The sequence below is a fragment of the Lactuca serriola genome, chromosome 3 (assembly GCF_051521515.1).
Source record: "Lactuca serriola cultivar US96UC23 chromosome 3, Lser_US96UC23_V15, whole genome shotgun sequence".
Classification (NCBI taxonomy): domain Eukaryota; kingdom Viridiplantae; phylum Streptophyta; class Magnoliopsida; order Asterales; family Asteraceae; genus Lactuca; species Lactuca serriola.
The window spans coordinates 293,311,540-293,328,742 of record NC_136410.1 but is presented as its reverse complement, the minus strand read 5'-3'; the positions used below and the strand labels follow the sequence as shown (position 1 = coordinate 293,328,742).

The 17,203-nt window shown below is 37.0% G+C and overlaps 2 protein-coding genes across 2 annotated transcripts; both read left to right on the top strand.

Annotated features, from left to right (window-relative positions):
- Window positions 1-10,376: 10,376 nt before the first annotated feature.
- Window positions 10,377-10,787, top strand: LOC145096297 (uncharacterized). Its single transcript, XM_079034044.1, has one exon. It carries the CDS (start codon window positions 10,377-10,379, stop codon window positions 10,785-10,787), a length of 411 nt encoding a protein of 136 aa, XP_078890170.1.
- Window positions 10,788-12,668: 1,881 nt separating this feature from the next.
- LOC145096296 (uncharacterized) lies at window positions 12,669-13,184 on the top strand. Its single transcript, XM_079034043.1, has one exon. It carries the CDS (start codon window positions 12,669-12,671, stop codon window positions 13,182-13,184), a length of 516 nt encoding a protein of 171 aa, XP_078890169.1.
- The last annotated feature ends 4,019 nt before the right edge of the window (window positions 13,185-17,203 follow it).

The following is a 17,203-nucleotide window of genomic DNA, read 5'->3' as shown; positions in this document are numbered from 1 at the left end:
TTGGCTTAGATTCATTATACGTAGGGTTTGAGGTTTTGATGTCTGCATTCTTTTGGATCTCTTTTAGGCATCTGTTATCTTCTGGAAGGAGCTTTCCTTTCCCCTTTAAATCTTTTGAAGGAAAAGAATTAAAATGAGAAGAGTTGAGTTTAGAAGTTACATTGGATGGATGATTGTTATTCTTTCTTATTTGAGAATAACAATCATCGATCCGAACCCATCCTTTCGGTTGCCTACTCTCTGAGGACCGAATCTCTCCTTTCGGTTGTTTGTTTGCGTCGGACAGAAACCTTCCTTTCAATTCCTTACCTACAGTGGATGGAAACCTTCCTTTCAGTTCCTTACCTGCTGCGAACCGAAACTTTCCTTTCGGTACCTTTCATTCCAAGGAACGAAACCTTCCTGTCGGTTTCTTCTTGATTCTTCTCGAGACTTATGCGTTTTTCATTCCTGACATAATAAGGATATTGAGATCTCCAAAACTGTTTTCTTTCTGAGAGATTCTTATTGTATCTTAGATTTCGTTGGTGTTTTCATTCTGCCACCTGTTTTGGATTTTTATGAATGTTTGCCTTTTTCTTTGGAATTTGAGCATGGCATTCGCTCATTGATGAAGATGTCTCACTCACTGGTTTACCTATAGATGTTTTGGTTCCACTTGTGCTTGGCACATTATATCTTGCAGGTTCGTTGAGTGGTTTTAGCAAGTACCTACCCTTCACTCTCCATGAGGTTTTCTGAGATAGTCCCTTTGTTTCATTAGCGTTATCTATGGGTGCTGACCAGAAGAATTCTTCACATCCAACTATGGTATCTTCTTCTACCATAGTTGTCAGTTCTGCTGTTTGTTGAGGAGTGACTCCTTGAACTGTGTAAACCTCATTGGGAGTGGTTTGAACCTTTTGATACACAACAACCTTTGCCTTGAGAATTTTGGTCTTGTCTGTCGATGAATGGGGGAACTTAATGGAGTTTTCAGAAATCAGATTTTTGTGAGTTTCGGGTTCGCTTTTGACAAACTCAAAGCAGTCCATCACATCCTCTACAAAGATTTCACTCATATATTCATCCTCAGTAAGTTCAGATGCATTTTCAACATCAATTTTATTTTCTGAACTTAGTTTGGCATTCAATGAGTCAAAATTATGTACAGTTTCGGTTCTTAACTTCAATCTCTCATTTTCATCTAATAGATTTTAAGAATGTCTTTATGGTCTTTGGTCTTTATATAGGACTCTATTTTGTGAAGACCAATTTTGTAGGCAGGAGAGACTTCATTAGAAGATACAACATTTTCACAGTTGTAAGCTTCGGCATCGACTTCATCCTATTTTAACTCAAGGAAGGGTAAAATCATGCAATGTATCTTCTTTCCTATTTCACAATCGAGATGCAATTGAGCGATATTAAAATAAAGTCTCTTAGCAATTAAACAAAAAACATTTTGCTGTTTTGGAAGCTTAAGATTGTCTCGTTGTAAATAGATAGATTCATCCTTAGATCTAATTAACTCTTTCTCCTTCTACTCAATCCACATCCTCCTTTCCTCACTCTTCGACGATATCCTACTAATTTGATCAGTCAGGTTAGAGTTTGTGACACAAGTTTGGGTGAGACTACTACTTACACTAGAAATTTTTGATTTTAAGCTATTCAGTTCCATTCCATAGTTAGTAACAGGTATTTTCAGAGAAGTGAGAATATTTTGTAGCTTCTTGATCAACTCATCACATTCGTTGATCTGTGCACTGACAGTTTTCGCAGCAAAAGACCTGTCCTCTCGCTCCTTCTCTTCTTCCAGCCTACCATCTGTTGCATATCCCCTCATCTGAGATACTCCTTCTACCACCATCAAACACCTTCCTGCAGTATATTCTTCTTTCACTAGCATCACCTTTCCATGAGTTGGTTTTCTTACTTCTTCGTCCTCTGAATCCGTGGACCACACTTCCACTCCACCGAATTCATCATTGTTACTTGTATCCTGTACAATCAAAGCATTCATGGTTTTATTGTTAGCTGATGATTTTCATTTCTTGATTTACTCCAACCATCTCAGGAGGCTCTTTTCCTCATCATCCTCGTCTATCTTTTCTGCCTGTTTCTTCAACATACAATCCTTGGCAAAATGATTTTTGCCTCCACAATAGTGACAATCAAATCGTGAGTCACCACTGATCTTCGCCTCTTTCATGGATTCCCCTGACTTGGATCCTATCTTCGATTCCTCATTCACCTTTTTAGAAATGTAACTTCCTTACTAGTTTCGGTTCTTGTTGGTTGGGAATTTTATTTTGATGAACTTTGTAGGGCTGGAAACCATTAGGGCATATTCTTCAACGGTTAGATCGTAGTCAGCAAGATCCAATTCATCTTCTTCTTCGACAACACTTTTCCCATTTGAAACAAGGGCTAATGAACCTAAACTAGAATCCACGTTTGCTTCTTTTTACAGAGCACTTTCATGGGACTTCAGGATTCCAACCAGTTTTGCTAGAGAGTATGATTTAAACTATTTGTGTGCCTTTACTAAGGATACGACTGCCATCCATTCGGGTCTGAGACCATTCATGAAGGTAACATTCTGTTCTATAACCTTCCTTTCGATCCCATGTTTTATCATCTTACTTAAAAGATGATTGAACCGATCAAAAGCCTGAACAAGTTTCTCTTTGGGTCTGAATAGAATGTTCCAGATCTTCCTCAGTGGAATACAATTCTTTCAACCCGCCCCATATCTCTTTAGCTGTAGTGCAATAACTGACCAAACGAAACCTATCTGACTGCAAAGCAAACCTAATTATTCTTAAGGCCTTGATGTTGCATTGAAACTTCTCCTTCTCGTCTTGAGGAATATCTTTCACATCATTCACAAGTTGATTGTACTCCTTTTGAGTTTTGACAATCTTTGAGGTTCTTGAGTGAGCAAACGGGCCAACAGTGATAGGTACCTAGATCAAGTACCCATTATCTTCTAAGCCGATCACATAATCTTCAAAGTGGTGCGTCCAAAGTTCATAGTCCTGAGTATACAAGATTGGAATCCTTGTCGTCGAACCAATGTTGTTGGAGATGTTGATTGGATTTGTTTGTGAATCATCCATGGACATTGTGATGATGTTTGATCGATTACCTATTTAAGATCAAACTTGTAATTTTTCATTAGAGTAAGATCGACAATTAATGAGATCGCCAATATGGAATGACGGCTCAATTAATATCAATCAATGCGGAAAAACCCTAATTACTTCTTCAACAGAAGAAATGTGTATGAATTACACAGCCTCCTGCTCTGATACCAATTGATGAGAATAAAACTCAGATCGTTTAGATGTTCCATAGGTATAAAGACGATGAACAAACAAAACAAACACAATAGGATTAAAAACATAGAATAGAATCAAAGCAAGGCTTATGATTCAAATATAGTCACGCCTCAGCAGAGCTCGATGAAGAACTTCCACTATAGAGGCGAGCTAGGGTTTACAATACTTATGAGAGAAAAATAATGAAAGTGTTACTAATAAAGACGCATGCATGAACCTTAAATACTAAAAACCTAGAAGAAAAACATGCACGGTTGGACAGGCCCAAACCGACAACCAAAATTGGGCTAAGGACCGAGCCCATGACGCAACATTATAAGCCCAACATTAATTTATTTGCTTTAAGTTAATCGACCCTTTTTGTGGGGTAAAACCTGCAAAAAGTTAATTTTATGCATTAATTTTTGTTTCAAATCTAAGACCATGACGTGGACCTTAAGTACATGACATGGGTTCAATTAGGATGATATTTTTAGTATTTTTAATTTTTAGTTTTTGTTCAGATTTATGTTTTTATTTTTGTTTATTTTGCAGTAGTTCATGACCAAAGGCTCCAACAAACCTTTGGTACCACCACTTAAAGATCCAGAGTTGGCCCTTCACAAAAAGACAGATAAAAACTTGAAGAAAGACCAACCACTAAAGAGCTTACCGTTTAACGACCTTAAATCAGTATTTGGAAAGAGGAAAGTGAAGAACGTGGGAGAGTTAAGTACATCTTCAAAGGACAAAAGTAAAATTGAAGATCATCATCAAATACCTAGTCCACAAGAATCCGAATACGAGTCCGAACCTGAATTCGAATTACAGAAAAGCGAACACGGAGACGAGACATAAAACAAAATGGCAAACATTGCGGATATCTCCACGGGGGCATACAAACAGCATATAAGAGACGATGTTGGTCCTGGTTTAGTATAAGCTATAATTCCCACCATTGCAACATTCGAGATGAAAGGGCACATTCTTACTACACTTAAGGATGTAACATTTTATGGGCAGAACCATGTGGATGCTTATAAGCATTTAGATGAAGTCAATGACATTGCGGATTATTTCAATGTCCCAAATGTTCGAAGAGAGACTGCGTTGTTAAGGATGTTTCCTATTACTTTTAAAGCAGCTGCAAGAGACTAGTTGAAAGCACTTCCACCCAGTGCAATTACTAGTTGGGCACAAATGCGTGAGTTACTTTATGAGGAATGGGAGCATTATAAAGAGTTACTTAGAAACTACCTTCAAAATGACCTTAACATACAACAAGAAGTGTATCTTTTATGACGGGGTGAATGTCATGACAACGCAACTCCTTGATTCTCAAGGACCACTTACTCAGAAAATTTTGGGTGAAGTAAAGGAGTTGATTGAAGAATTCTCAAAGCATTCTCGTGAATACCATAATCCAATACATGACGAAGCCAAAAGAATTAGGGTAGTAAATTCTGAAGACATAGCTACTGTACTAGCCATGCTTGATACCATGGATAGAAGAATGACCAAAATGGACCAATCAATTCATGCAATTAGAGTTGGTTGTGAAAGGTGCAATGATCCACACTTAATAAAAGATAGCCACTTGGATGAACTTGGAAATAAAAAGGCACAAGTTTGCTACTCAAGTGGATACTAGTATGTTGAAAATTGGAGGAAACCAAAAAGGGAGTGGTTACCATATAACAAATACAAGAAGCAAAAAGAAGAGAAGTATAGACAGATTGACCGAGGCTTCTACGAAAAAGAACAACCAGCTCCCGAGAAAAAAGTTGATCTTGAATCTATGTTACATAGATTTATGGATGTTTCCGAGAAAAGCTACGATGAAAAAGATGCAGTGATAAGGGAACATCGGAATATCATGAAGGAACAACAAGCCTTGCTACGAAGTGACCAAGCAACGATCTAAAATATTGAAGTCCAACTAGGTTAACTAACTACTCTAGTACAAGATAAATTATCTCCAAAAATCCTAGGGAAAAGGCGCTAATCACATGCCATGGTAATAGAAACCGAAGAGGATTCCATTTCTGAGTTCTTTGAAGCACTGGAAGTCGATCCACCTCAGTCTGAACCAAAGCCAAAGAAGTCCAAACTCGAAGAGCGTAAACTTGCTTAAAAAACTGATACCACGACGTGGGGATTCAATTTTCACGATGTGGGATAGGTCTAATAGGAAAAATTTAGATAATGTTCCTACTTATTGTCCTCCTTTACTGTTTCGTACCCGAGCCAATACCCATCCACTAGAACAGGAGCATATGAAGTTTACGCAACAAGTGAAGGGTATTCCAATAAATACCCCTTTCATTGATTCGTTATCTAAAGTTACCGAGTATGCCAAGTTTTTGCAAGATTTAATCAATACTCGCCAACAGCTAGAGAAGGATTCCAAGGTAATTCTAAGTAAGCAAAGTTCTAAAGTAATTATGGGAGAGTTACCAAAGAAGATAGGAGATCCTGGATGCCTCACTCATCCATGTAAATTTGGGAATAATATGAAGACTTACGCTATAGCTGATTCTGGGGCTAGCATAAATCTAATGCCATTCTCGTTTTATCAAAAGCTCAATATTACAAAGTTGAAGGCTAAAAGAATGACAATTTACATGGCCAATCGTTCAGTGACATATCCGAGAGGAATTGTAGAAGATATTTTAGTTAAAATTTGAAAATTCATTTTTCTAATTGATTTTGTCATAATAGACATGAAAGAAGACAATAATGTTCCAATTATCTTTGGTTTCCCTTTACTTAATACCATTAGAGCCTTGGTTGATATTCGCGATTCCAAGATTACCTTGAGAGTGGGAGATGATGAAGCTACTTTTGGAGTAGAAGATGGTTTCCAAGGAAGTAATGTTTAAAATGAAGTTTTCAATGTCGATGAGGAGAATGAACTTGAAAAATTAGAAAAGCTTATGGAAGAAGAGATTCGACAAGTGAACCGCACCAAACCGAGAGAACCTGTTCCTAAGGTCTTTAAAGTTACTGATTATAAAACTCCAACATTTTGGGTGAGTGAAGATAATGAAGAATTGGTTTCTAGTGATGAAAAGGATGTTACTTCTAAATTAAAGATTTCAATTGTCGAAAAGAGGATGGTGTCCATGGAGCTTAAAAACGAAGAAGTTAAACATTTGGAAAAATATGGGAGTTAAAAAAAAGATCGTAGAATGAGATGGAAAGTGTAAACAAGAAAATTCCAAAATGGTGTATCTTAGACGAGTCTACACGTATAAAAAAATGGCAAACATTGCGGATATATCCACGGGGGCATACAAGAAGCGGATAAGAGACGATGTTGGTCCTGGTTTAGTATAACCTATAATTCCCACCATTGCAGCATTCGAGATGAAAGGGCACATTATTACTACACTTAAGGATGTACCATTTTATGGGCAGAACCATGAGGATGGTTATAAGCATTTAGATGAAGTCAATGACATTGCGGATTATTTCAATGTCCCGAATGTTCGAAGAGAGACTGCGTTGTTAAGGATGTTTCCTATTACTTTTAAAGCAGCTGCAAGAGACTAGTTGAAAGCACTTCCACCCAGTGCAATTACTAGTTGGGCACAAATGCGTGAGTTACTTTATGAGGAATGGGAGCGTTATAAAGGGTTACTTAGAAACTACCTTCAAAATGACCTTAACATACAACAAGAAGTGTATCTTTTATGACGGGGTGAATGTCATGACAAGGCAACTCCTTGATTCTCAAGGACCACTTACTAAGAAAATTTTGGGTGAAGTAAAGGAGTTGATTGAAGAATTCTCAAAGCATTCTCGTGAATACCATAATCCAATACATGACGAAGCTAAAGGAATTAGGGTAGTAAATTCTGAAGACATAGCTACTGTACTAGCCATTCTTGATACCATGGATAGAAGAATGACCAAAATGGACCAATCACTTCATGCAATTAGAGTTTGTTGTGAAAGGTGCAATGATCCACACTTAATAAAAGATAGCCACTTGGATGAACATGGAAATAAAAAGGCACAAGTTTGCTACTCAAGTGGGGACAAGTATGTTGAAAATTGGAGGAAAACAAAAAGGGAGTGGTTACCATATAACAAATACAAGAAGCAAAAAGAAGAGAAGTATAGACAGATTGACCGAGGCTTCTACGAAAAAGAACAACCACCTCCCGAGAAAAAAGTTGATCTTGAATCTACGTTACATAGATTTATGGAGGTTTCCGAGAAAAGGTACGATGAAAAAGATGCAGTGATAAGGGAAGATCAGAATATCATGAAGGAACAACAAGCCTTGCTACGAAGTGACCAAGCATCAATCCAAAATATTGACGTCCAACTAGGTCAACTAACTACTCTAGTACAAGATAAATTATCTCCAAAAATCCTGGGGAAAAGGCCCCAAATACACGCCATGGTAATAGAAACCGAAGAGGATACCATTTCTGAGTTCTTTGAAGCACTAGAAGTGGATCCACCTCAGTCTGAACCAAAGCCAAAGAAGTCCAAACTCGAAGAGCGTAAACTTGCTGAAAAAACTGATACCACAACGTGGGGATTCAATTGCCACGATGTGGGATAGGTCTAATAGGAAAAATTTAGATAATGTTCCTACTTATTGTCCTCCTTTACCGTTTCGTACTCGAGCCAATACCCATCCACTAGATAAGGAGCATATGAAGTTTACGCAACAAGTGAAGTGTATTCCAATAAATACCCCTTTCATTGATTCGTTATCTAAAGTTCACAAGTATGCCAAGTTTTTGCAAGATTTAATCAGTACTCGCCAACAGCTAGAGAAGGATTCCAAGGTAATTCTAAGTAAGCAGAGTTCTAAAGTAATTATGGGAGAGTTACCAAAGAAGATGGGAGATCCTGGATGCCTCACTCTTCCATGTAAATTTGGGAATAATATGAAGACTTACGCTATAGCTGATTCTGGGGCTAGCATAAATCTAATGCCATTCTTGTTTTATCAAAAGCTCAATATTACAAAGTTGAAGGCTAAAAGAATGACAATTTACATGCCCAATCGTTCAGTGACATATCCAAGAGGAATTGTAGAAGATATTTTAGTTAAAATTTGAAAATTCATTTTTCTAATTGATTTTGTCATAATGGACATGAAAGAAGACAATAATGTTCCAATTATCTTTGGTTTCCCTTTACTTAATACCATTAGAGCCTTGGTTGGAATTCGCGATTCCAAGATTACCTTGAGAGTGGGAGATGATGAAGCTACTTTTGGAGTAGAAGATGGTTTCCAAGGAAGTAATGTTTAAAATGATGTTTTCAATGTCGATGAAGAGAATGAACTTGAAAAATTAGAAAAGCTTATGGAAGAAGAGATTCGACAAGTGAACCGCACCAAACCGAGAGAACCTGTTCCTAAGGTCTTTAAAGTTACTGATTATCAAACTCCAACATCTTGGGTGAGTGAAGATAATGAAGAATTGGTTTCCAGTGATGAAGAGGATGTTACATCTAAATTAAAGATTTCAATTGTCGAAAAGAGGATGGTGTCCATGGAGCTTAAAAACGAAGAAGTTAAACATGTGGAAAATAAGGGAGTTAAAAGAAAGATCGAAGAATGAAATGGAAAGGGTAAACAAGAAAATTCCAAAAAGGTGTATCTTAGACGAGTCTACACATTTAAATCAAAATGGAAAACATTGCGGATATGTCCACAGGGGCCTACAATAAGCGGATAAGAGACGGTGTTGGTCCTGGTTTAGTATAACCTATAATTCCCACCATTGCAACATTCGAGATGAAAGGGCACATTCTTACTACACTTAAGGATGTACCATTTTATGGGCAGAACCATGAGGATGCTTATAAGCATTTAGATGAAGTCAATGACATTGCAGATTATTTCAATGTCCCGAATGTTCGAAGAGAGAATGCATTGTTAAGGATGTTTCCCGTTACTTTTAAAGGAGCTGCAAGAGACTAGTTGAAAGCACTTCCACCCAGTGCAATTACTAGTTGGGCACAAATGGGCAAGTCACTTTATGAGGAATGGGAGCGTTATAAAGGGTTACTTAGAATCTTCCTTCAAAATGACATTAACATACAACAAGAAGTGTATCTTTTATGACGGGGTGAATGTCATGACAACGCAACTCCTTGATTCTCAAGGACCACTTACTAAGAAAAATTTGGGTGAAGTAAAGGAGTTGATTGAAGAGTTCTCAAAGCATTCTTGTGAATACCATAATCCAAGATATGACGGAGCTAAAGGAATTAGGGGAGGAAATTCTAAAGACATAGCTACTGTACTAGCCATGCTTGATACCATGGATAGAAGAATGACCAAAATGGACAAATCAATTCATGCAATTAGAGATTGTTGTGAAAGGTGCAATGATCCACACTTAATAAAAGATAGCTACTTGGATGAACATGGAAATAAAAAGGCACAAGTTTGCTACTCAAGTGGGGACAAGTATGTTGAAAATTAGAGGAAACCAAAAAGGGAGTGGTTACCATATAACAAATACAAGAAGCAAAAAGAAGAGAAGTATAGACAGATTGACCGAGGCTTCTACGAAAAAGAACAACCACCTCCCGAGAAAAAAGAGTATCTTGAATTTATGTCACATAGATTTATGGAGGTTTCCGAGAAAAGGTACGATGAAAAAGATGCAGTGATAAGGGAAGATCAGAATATCATGAAAGAACAACAAGCCTTGCTACTAAGTGAGCAAGCATCAATCCAAAATATTGAAGTCCAACTAGGTCAACTAACTACTCTAGTACAAGATAATTTATCTCCAAAAATCCTGCGGAAAAGGCCCCAATCACATGCCATGGTAATAGAAACCGAAGAGGATACCATTTCTGAGTTCTTTGAAGCACTAAAAGTCGATCCACCTCAGTCTGAACCAAAGCCAAAGAAGTCCAAACTCGAGGAGCGTAAACTTGCTGAAAAAACTGATACCACGACGTGGGGATTCAATTTCCACGATGTGGGATAGGTCTAATAGGAAAAATTTAGATAATGTTCCTACTTATTGTCCTCCTTTACTATTTCATACCCGAGCCAATACCCATCCACTAGAACAGGAGCATATGAAGTTTACGCAACAAGTGAAGAGTATTCCAATAAATACCCCTTTCATTGATTCGTTATCTAAAGTTCCCGAGTATGCCCAGTTTTTGCAAGATTTAATCAATACTCGCCAACAGCTAGAGAAGGATTCCAAGGTAATTCTAAGTAAGCAGAGTTCTAAAGTAATTATGGGAGAGTTACCAAAGAAGATGGAAGATCCTGGATGCCTCACTCTTCCATGTAAATTTTGGAATAATATGAAGACTTACGCTATAGCTGATTCTGGAGCTAGCGTAAATCTAATGTCATTCTCATTTTATCAAAAGCTCAATATTACAAAGTTGAAGGCTACAAGAATGACAATTTACATGGCCAATCGTTCAGTGACATATCCGAGAGGAATTGTAGAAGATGTTTTAGTTAAAATTTGAAAATTCATTTTTCTAATTGATTTTGTCATAATGGACATGAAAGAAGACAATAATGTTCCAATTATCTTTGGTTGCCCTTTAGTTAATACCATAAGAGCCTTGGTTGATATTCGCGATTCCAAGATTACCTTGAGAGTGGGAGATGATGAAGCTACTTTTGGAGTAGAAGATGGTTTCCAAGGAAGTAATGTTCAAAATGATGTTTTCAATGTTGATGAAGAGAATGAACTTGAAAATTAGAAAAGCTTATGGAAGAAGAGATTCAACAAGTGAACCGCACCAAACCGAGCGAACCTGTTCCTAAGGTCTTTAAAGTTACTGATTATAAAACTCCAACATCTTGGGGGAGTAAAGATAATGAAGAATTGGTTTCTAGTGATGAAGAGGATGCTAGTTCTAAATTAAAGATTTCAATTGTCGAAAAGAGGATGGTGTCCATGGAGCTTAAAAACGAAGAAGTTAAACATGTGGAAAATAAGGGAGTTAAAAGAAAGATCGGTGAATGAGATGGAAAGGGTAAACAAGAAAATTCCAAAAAGTTGTATCTTAGACGAGTCTACGCGAATAAAACAAAATGGCAAACATTGCGGATATGTCCACGGGGGCATACAAGAAGCGGATAAGGGACGATGTTGGTCCTGGTTTAGTATAACCTATAATTCCCACCATTGCAACATTCGAGATGAAAGGGCACATTCTTACTACACTTAAGGATGTACCATTTTATGGGCAGAACCATGAGGATGCTTATAAGCATTTAGATGAAGTCAATGACATTGCGGATTATTTCAATGTCCCGAATGTTCGAAGAGAGACTGCGTTGTTAAGGATGTTTCTTATTACTTTTAATGCAGCTGCAAGAGACTAGTTGAAAGCACTTCCACCCAGTGCAATTACTAGTTGGGCACAAATGCGTGGGTTACTTTATGAGGAATGGGAGCGTTATAAAGGGTTACTTAGAAACTACCTTCAAAATGATCTTAACATATAACAAGAAGTGTATCTTTTATGACGGGGTGAATGTCATGACAAGGCAACTCCTTGATTCTCAAGGACCACTTACTCAGAAAATTTTGGGTGAAGTAAAGGAGTTGATTGAAGAATTCTCAAAGCATTCTCGTGAATACCATAATCCAATACATGACGAAGCTAAAGGAATTAGGGTAGTAAATTCTGAAGACATAGCTACTGTACTAGTCATGCTTGATACCATGGATAGAAGAATGACCAAAATGGACCAATCAATTCATGCAATTAGAGTTTGTTGTGAAAGGTGCAATGATCCACACTTAATAAAAGATAGCCACTTGGATGAACATGGATATAAAAAGGCACAAGTTTGCTACTCAAGTGGGGACAAGTATGTTGAAAATTGGAGGAAACCAAAAAGGGAGTGGTTACCATATAATAAATACAAGAAGAAAAAAGAAGAGAAGTATAGACAGATTGACCGAGGCTTCTACGAAAAAGAACAACCACCTCCCGAGAAAAAAGTTGATCTTGAATCTACGTTACATAGATTTATGGAGGTTTTCAAGAAAAGGTACGATGAAAAAGATGCAGTGATAAGGGAAGATCAGAATATCATGAAGGAACAACAAGCCTTGCTACGAAGTGGCCAAGCATCAATCTAAAATATTGAAGTCCAACTAGGTCAACTAACTACTCTAGTACAAGATAAATTATCTCCGAAAATCGTGGGGAAAAGGCCCCAATCACATGACATGGTAATAGAAACCGAAGAGGATACCATTTCTGAGTTCTTTGAAGCACTAGAATTCGATCCACCTCAGTCTGAACCAAAGCCAAAGAAGTCCAAACTTGAGGAGCGTAAACTTGCTGAAAAAACTGATACCACGACGTGGGGATTCAATTTCCACAATGTGGGATAGGTCTAATAGGAAAAATTTAGATAATGTTCCTACTTATTGTCCTCCTTTACTGTTTCGTACCCGAGCCAATACCCATCCACTAGAACAGGAGCATATGAAGTTTACGCAACAAGTGAAGGGTATTCCAATAAATACCCCTTTCATTGATTCGTTATCTAAAGTTCCCGAGTATGCCAAGTTTTTGCAAGATTTAATCAATACTCGCCAACAGCTAGAGAAGGATTCCAAGGTAATTCTAAGTAAGTATAGTTCTAAAGTAATTATGGGAGAGTTACCAAAGAAAATGGGAGATCCTGGATGCCTCACTCTTCCATGTAAATTTGGGAATAATATGAAGATTTACGCTATAGCTGATTCTAGTGCTAGCGTAAATCTAATGTCATTCTCATTTTATCAAAAGCTCAATATTACAAAGTTGAGGGCTACAAGAATGACAATTTACATGGCCAATCGTTCAGTGACATATCCGAGAGGAATTGTAGAAGATATTGTAGTTAAAATTTGAAAATTCATTTTTCTAATTGATTTTTTCATAATGGACATGAAAGAAGACAATAATGTTCCAATTATCTTTGGTTGCCCTTTACTTAATACCATTAGAGCCTTAGTTGATATTCGCGATTCCAAGATTACCTTGAGAGTGGGAGATGATGAAGCTACTTTTGGAGTAGAAGATGGTTTCCAAGGAAGTAATGTTCAAAATGAATTTTTCGATGTCGATGAAGAGAATGAACTTGAAAAATTAGAAAAGCTTATGGAAGAAGAGATTCGACAAGTGAACCGCACCAAACCAAGAGAACCTGTTCCTAAGGTCTTTAAAGTTACTGATTATAAAACTCCAACATCTTGGGTGAGTGAAGATAATGAAGAATTGGTTTCCCGTGATGAACAGGATGTTACTTTTAAATTAAAGATTTCAATTGTCGAAATGAGGATCGTGTCCATGGAGCTTAAAAACGAAGAAGTTAAACATGTGGAAAATAAGGGAGTTAAAAGAAAGATCAAAGAATGAGATCGAAAGGGTAAACAAGAAAATTCCAAAAAGGTGTATCTTAGACGAGTCTACTCGTATAAAAGGAAATGGAAGGAGCAAAAGGTGCAAACGATGAAGTATACTCCGACTAAATCAACATAGGGTGGCACGGAGTTCGGCTCAAGACTCTAACAAAAAAAAGTGGTTCTCGGGAGGCAAACCGAGCCTGGTTTGAATTTCTTTTTTCATTTTTTAACCTATTTTAATTTTTTTCATTTTAGTTGAGTTGTAGGATAATTAGTCATCATATTGTTTTATTATTAAAGGAATTTGTGAAAATCATGTGTGGGTTCTAAAAAAAATTATGGTAAATAAATTAAGGTTTTTATATTAAAAATGGACCTTTAAAGATTAAAGTCTCAATTCCGTGCCATGGGTTAAAAGCACACTTCGTGAAAGAAAGAGTAGCCCGATCAGTTTAGGCTTAGTGTACAAGCCCACGATGTGGTATCCAGGTCCACAACATTGTCTTTAAAAAACACGGATGGGAGGACCAGTTTATATTTAAAAGTTTGACCATTCCTTATTTGTTTACTACGCACACGGACGAAGAACCTTAACCCCACACTCAATTTTCTACCACTTTCTACCATTTTCTTCCAAATTTCTTGCACCCTTTGTCTTAAAACGTCATTTGGTAAGTGTTACTTCACATTTTATGTATTTGGTAGTTAGGGTTTCTTTAGAGAGGAAATACCCAAAATTAAGTCCACTAGATGGTTATTTTCAAATACATTTGTGATGTATGGCCATAGAATAATGGAATAAATGAACCCCAATTGAGATATGTGGTTGATTTTAACCATAGATGGTTCATTCCAGAAACACGTCTCGGACCAGGTCCACGATGTGGAGACGAAACCCACGACGTGGAAACTGGGCGGCCGGTTTCCTGTTTTGCCTTATAAATTGATATCTTGGTTGTTTTGGGCTTGTTTCATTTTTGCGGGTTATTTCAAGAAAAATGGGCCCTAAAACGGCGGTTCGTCAACCACAAGACCCTATTGATGTGGTGAGTATTCACCCGCTGTACTAGTTTCTGCAAAATATTTCCCGTGTAATGTTGAATAATTACAAAAATCATTCAGGATTGTTATATAACCGTGAGTTTGTAGTTGCTCCCTCTGTGTATTGGGTGTGTTTACGTGGGCTTGGGATGCTTACAAAGTTTGAGAGATATTGGACGAAGGTGTTTATGGGGAATGGTTTTTCATTTACTTGCAACGGGTGGAGGAATATATTTTCTCTTCAAGAACCCGTCTATCGGGAATTATCGGTGGAGTTCTTTGCCACAGTGAGTTTTGATGATAAAAGCTTTGATTCGACTTACAACTAGGCACTTATTTTTCGATTGGGAGGCATATACCGCGAATGCGGTCTTCGGGAATTCGCATGGTGCAAGGGACTCTATACCGAGGAGGACACCCTCTCATCATTTTTTGTTCTATTCTTGCAGGGATGTGTTAGAGACGTCACCTCCAGGATTTTTGATGTCCAGTTTTGGAGGACGATATCAAATCATGAGTACAATTCTAGTGATGCATGTGAAGGTCAAATTCGGAATCCCGTGTATTGCTTTTCGCATCGCCTCATTACCTTCATGATAAATCTTAAAAATCATGGAAATAAAGTTCCTATTCAAAACCTGTTTTATTCAAGGAGCATAATCACCCCCAACATTTTTTGTGATTTTCTGTATATGATTTTTCTATTTATAGGTAGAAAGGTGACTAACTCTAGACCCGGTAGTCCCATCACGGGTGGCCATCTAGTCACCCGACTTGCCCGGTCCTATGGCATCTTAACTCCTAATTTTATTAGGAATCTCACACGCTTTCAGGATAGTGACTTAAATATCCAAGTCTTGGGTGTCATGCGAGTTGTAGTGAATGTGGGAGGAGTTTATGTGATACCCTGGGAGGATGAAGTGTTGGATTAGATGTCTAAGCCCATAACTATTATTTGTATGTACTTGACCCGAGAGTTGCATGGTCCATTTGGGTTGCATATCATCAGGACAGTTTGTTAAGATGGACACCTGAGAGAATATTATATATGATTTATTAATATATTATCAGTACTAATATATTAATATGAAATAATAAAGTTTTATTTGGTATTGATCAAGAATTAATTTAGAATTGATTTAGTGATCAAAAGGACTCTAATTAAATCTATGGGGACTAATTATGTTAATTAGTTATATATTCATGTGTGTTGGGCTTATGATCCATGTTGTACCAAGTTTATGTATTGGTACATACAGAGTTGGGACACAAGACCCATGGGTATGGATTTGGGTTATATCCATGACCCTAGAAATCACACATATAAATTGCCCAAAATCCTGACTAGTGTATTCTTGCAATTCATTGTAGTTTTGGGTGCATGGATATTCTCTCTCAATTTCCTCATTTGTCCGTGATGTGTTGTGATTCCACTTGAGGCTTCCGCACTATTGGGACTAAGCTCTTAAGGCTTGATACATCAAGACTTCAATCTCCACCATAAGGTATGTTTTCCTAACTAGATTCTTGTGTGGTATATGACAATTGTTTGCTAGTCATAGGTTTAATACCTTTGAAACACCATTGCATGTATAATTAGTGAAAACGTAGATCCAATTTATTTAGGGTTGCATGAACACCTTAGGAGTGTTAGAATGCTCAAAACCCTACAGTGGTATCAAAGCCTAGACTTGTTTTCAATTTTAGTTGATGCAAATTGCTGAAAAATGCTGAAAAAATCCATTTTAGGCTGTTCTGGACAGTGAACTCGCCGAGTCCACTGATGGATTCCTGAGTCCATGCCTAAATTCATCCAGCTCATCGATTTGGTTCTTGCACTCGACAAGTTGAACCCCCAGACACCATATCTTCGAGTTTTAAGGCTGGAATTGGACTAGGAACATTACCACAAGTTGTTTTTGAACCTATAAAATAGTTTTTGATGTGGTAATGATCATTCTAATCCAATTCAAAAGATAATTTTCAAAAGTTTCATTTTTTGTATTAGTTTAATGATTAGGCTAATTACATGAATTTTTTTTTTGATTTGAATTGTCTTGTTCATATGAGTTTAATCAAGATTATGAATATTGCTATACATGTTGGTGATAGTTGTTTTGAATACAAATTAATCTAAAAGTTATTCATAATATGTGTTTTTGTAACTTGGCCTCAAGTTATTTGAAAAGTCTTATTAAAAAAAGTTATTAAAAACCTTAGGTTAAGAAACTTGTAGAGTCTTTTCTTCATAAATAGTTTTATGAACTCCGTAACTTGTCCTCAAGTTATGGATGTTCAAGAGTCTCTTCATTATATGTTTTAAAAACCTATATTAAACTCATATGTTATCAAATTGAAGAGCTTTGAGAAGTTTCAAAAACTTGACCTCAAGTTTTGGAATTCACCAAGTTACATCCCCATGTATACTTTAATTCCAAATTAAACCTTAGAATTTTAAAAGTTAAAAATTCAACCTTTATACTA

What these genes read in the sequence shown, in the direction of transcription:
- LOC145096297 (XM_079034044.1), top strand. Translation starts at nt 10,377, where the DNA reads ATGAAGTTTACGCAACAAGTGAAGAGTATTCCAATAAATACCCCTTTC.
- LOC145096296 (XM_079034043.1), top strand. Translation starts at nt 12,669, where the DNA reads ATGTGGGATAGGTCTAATAGGAAAAATTTAGATAATGTTCCTACTTAT.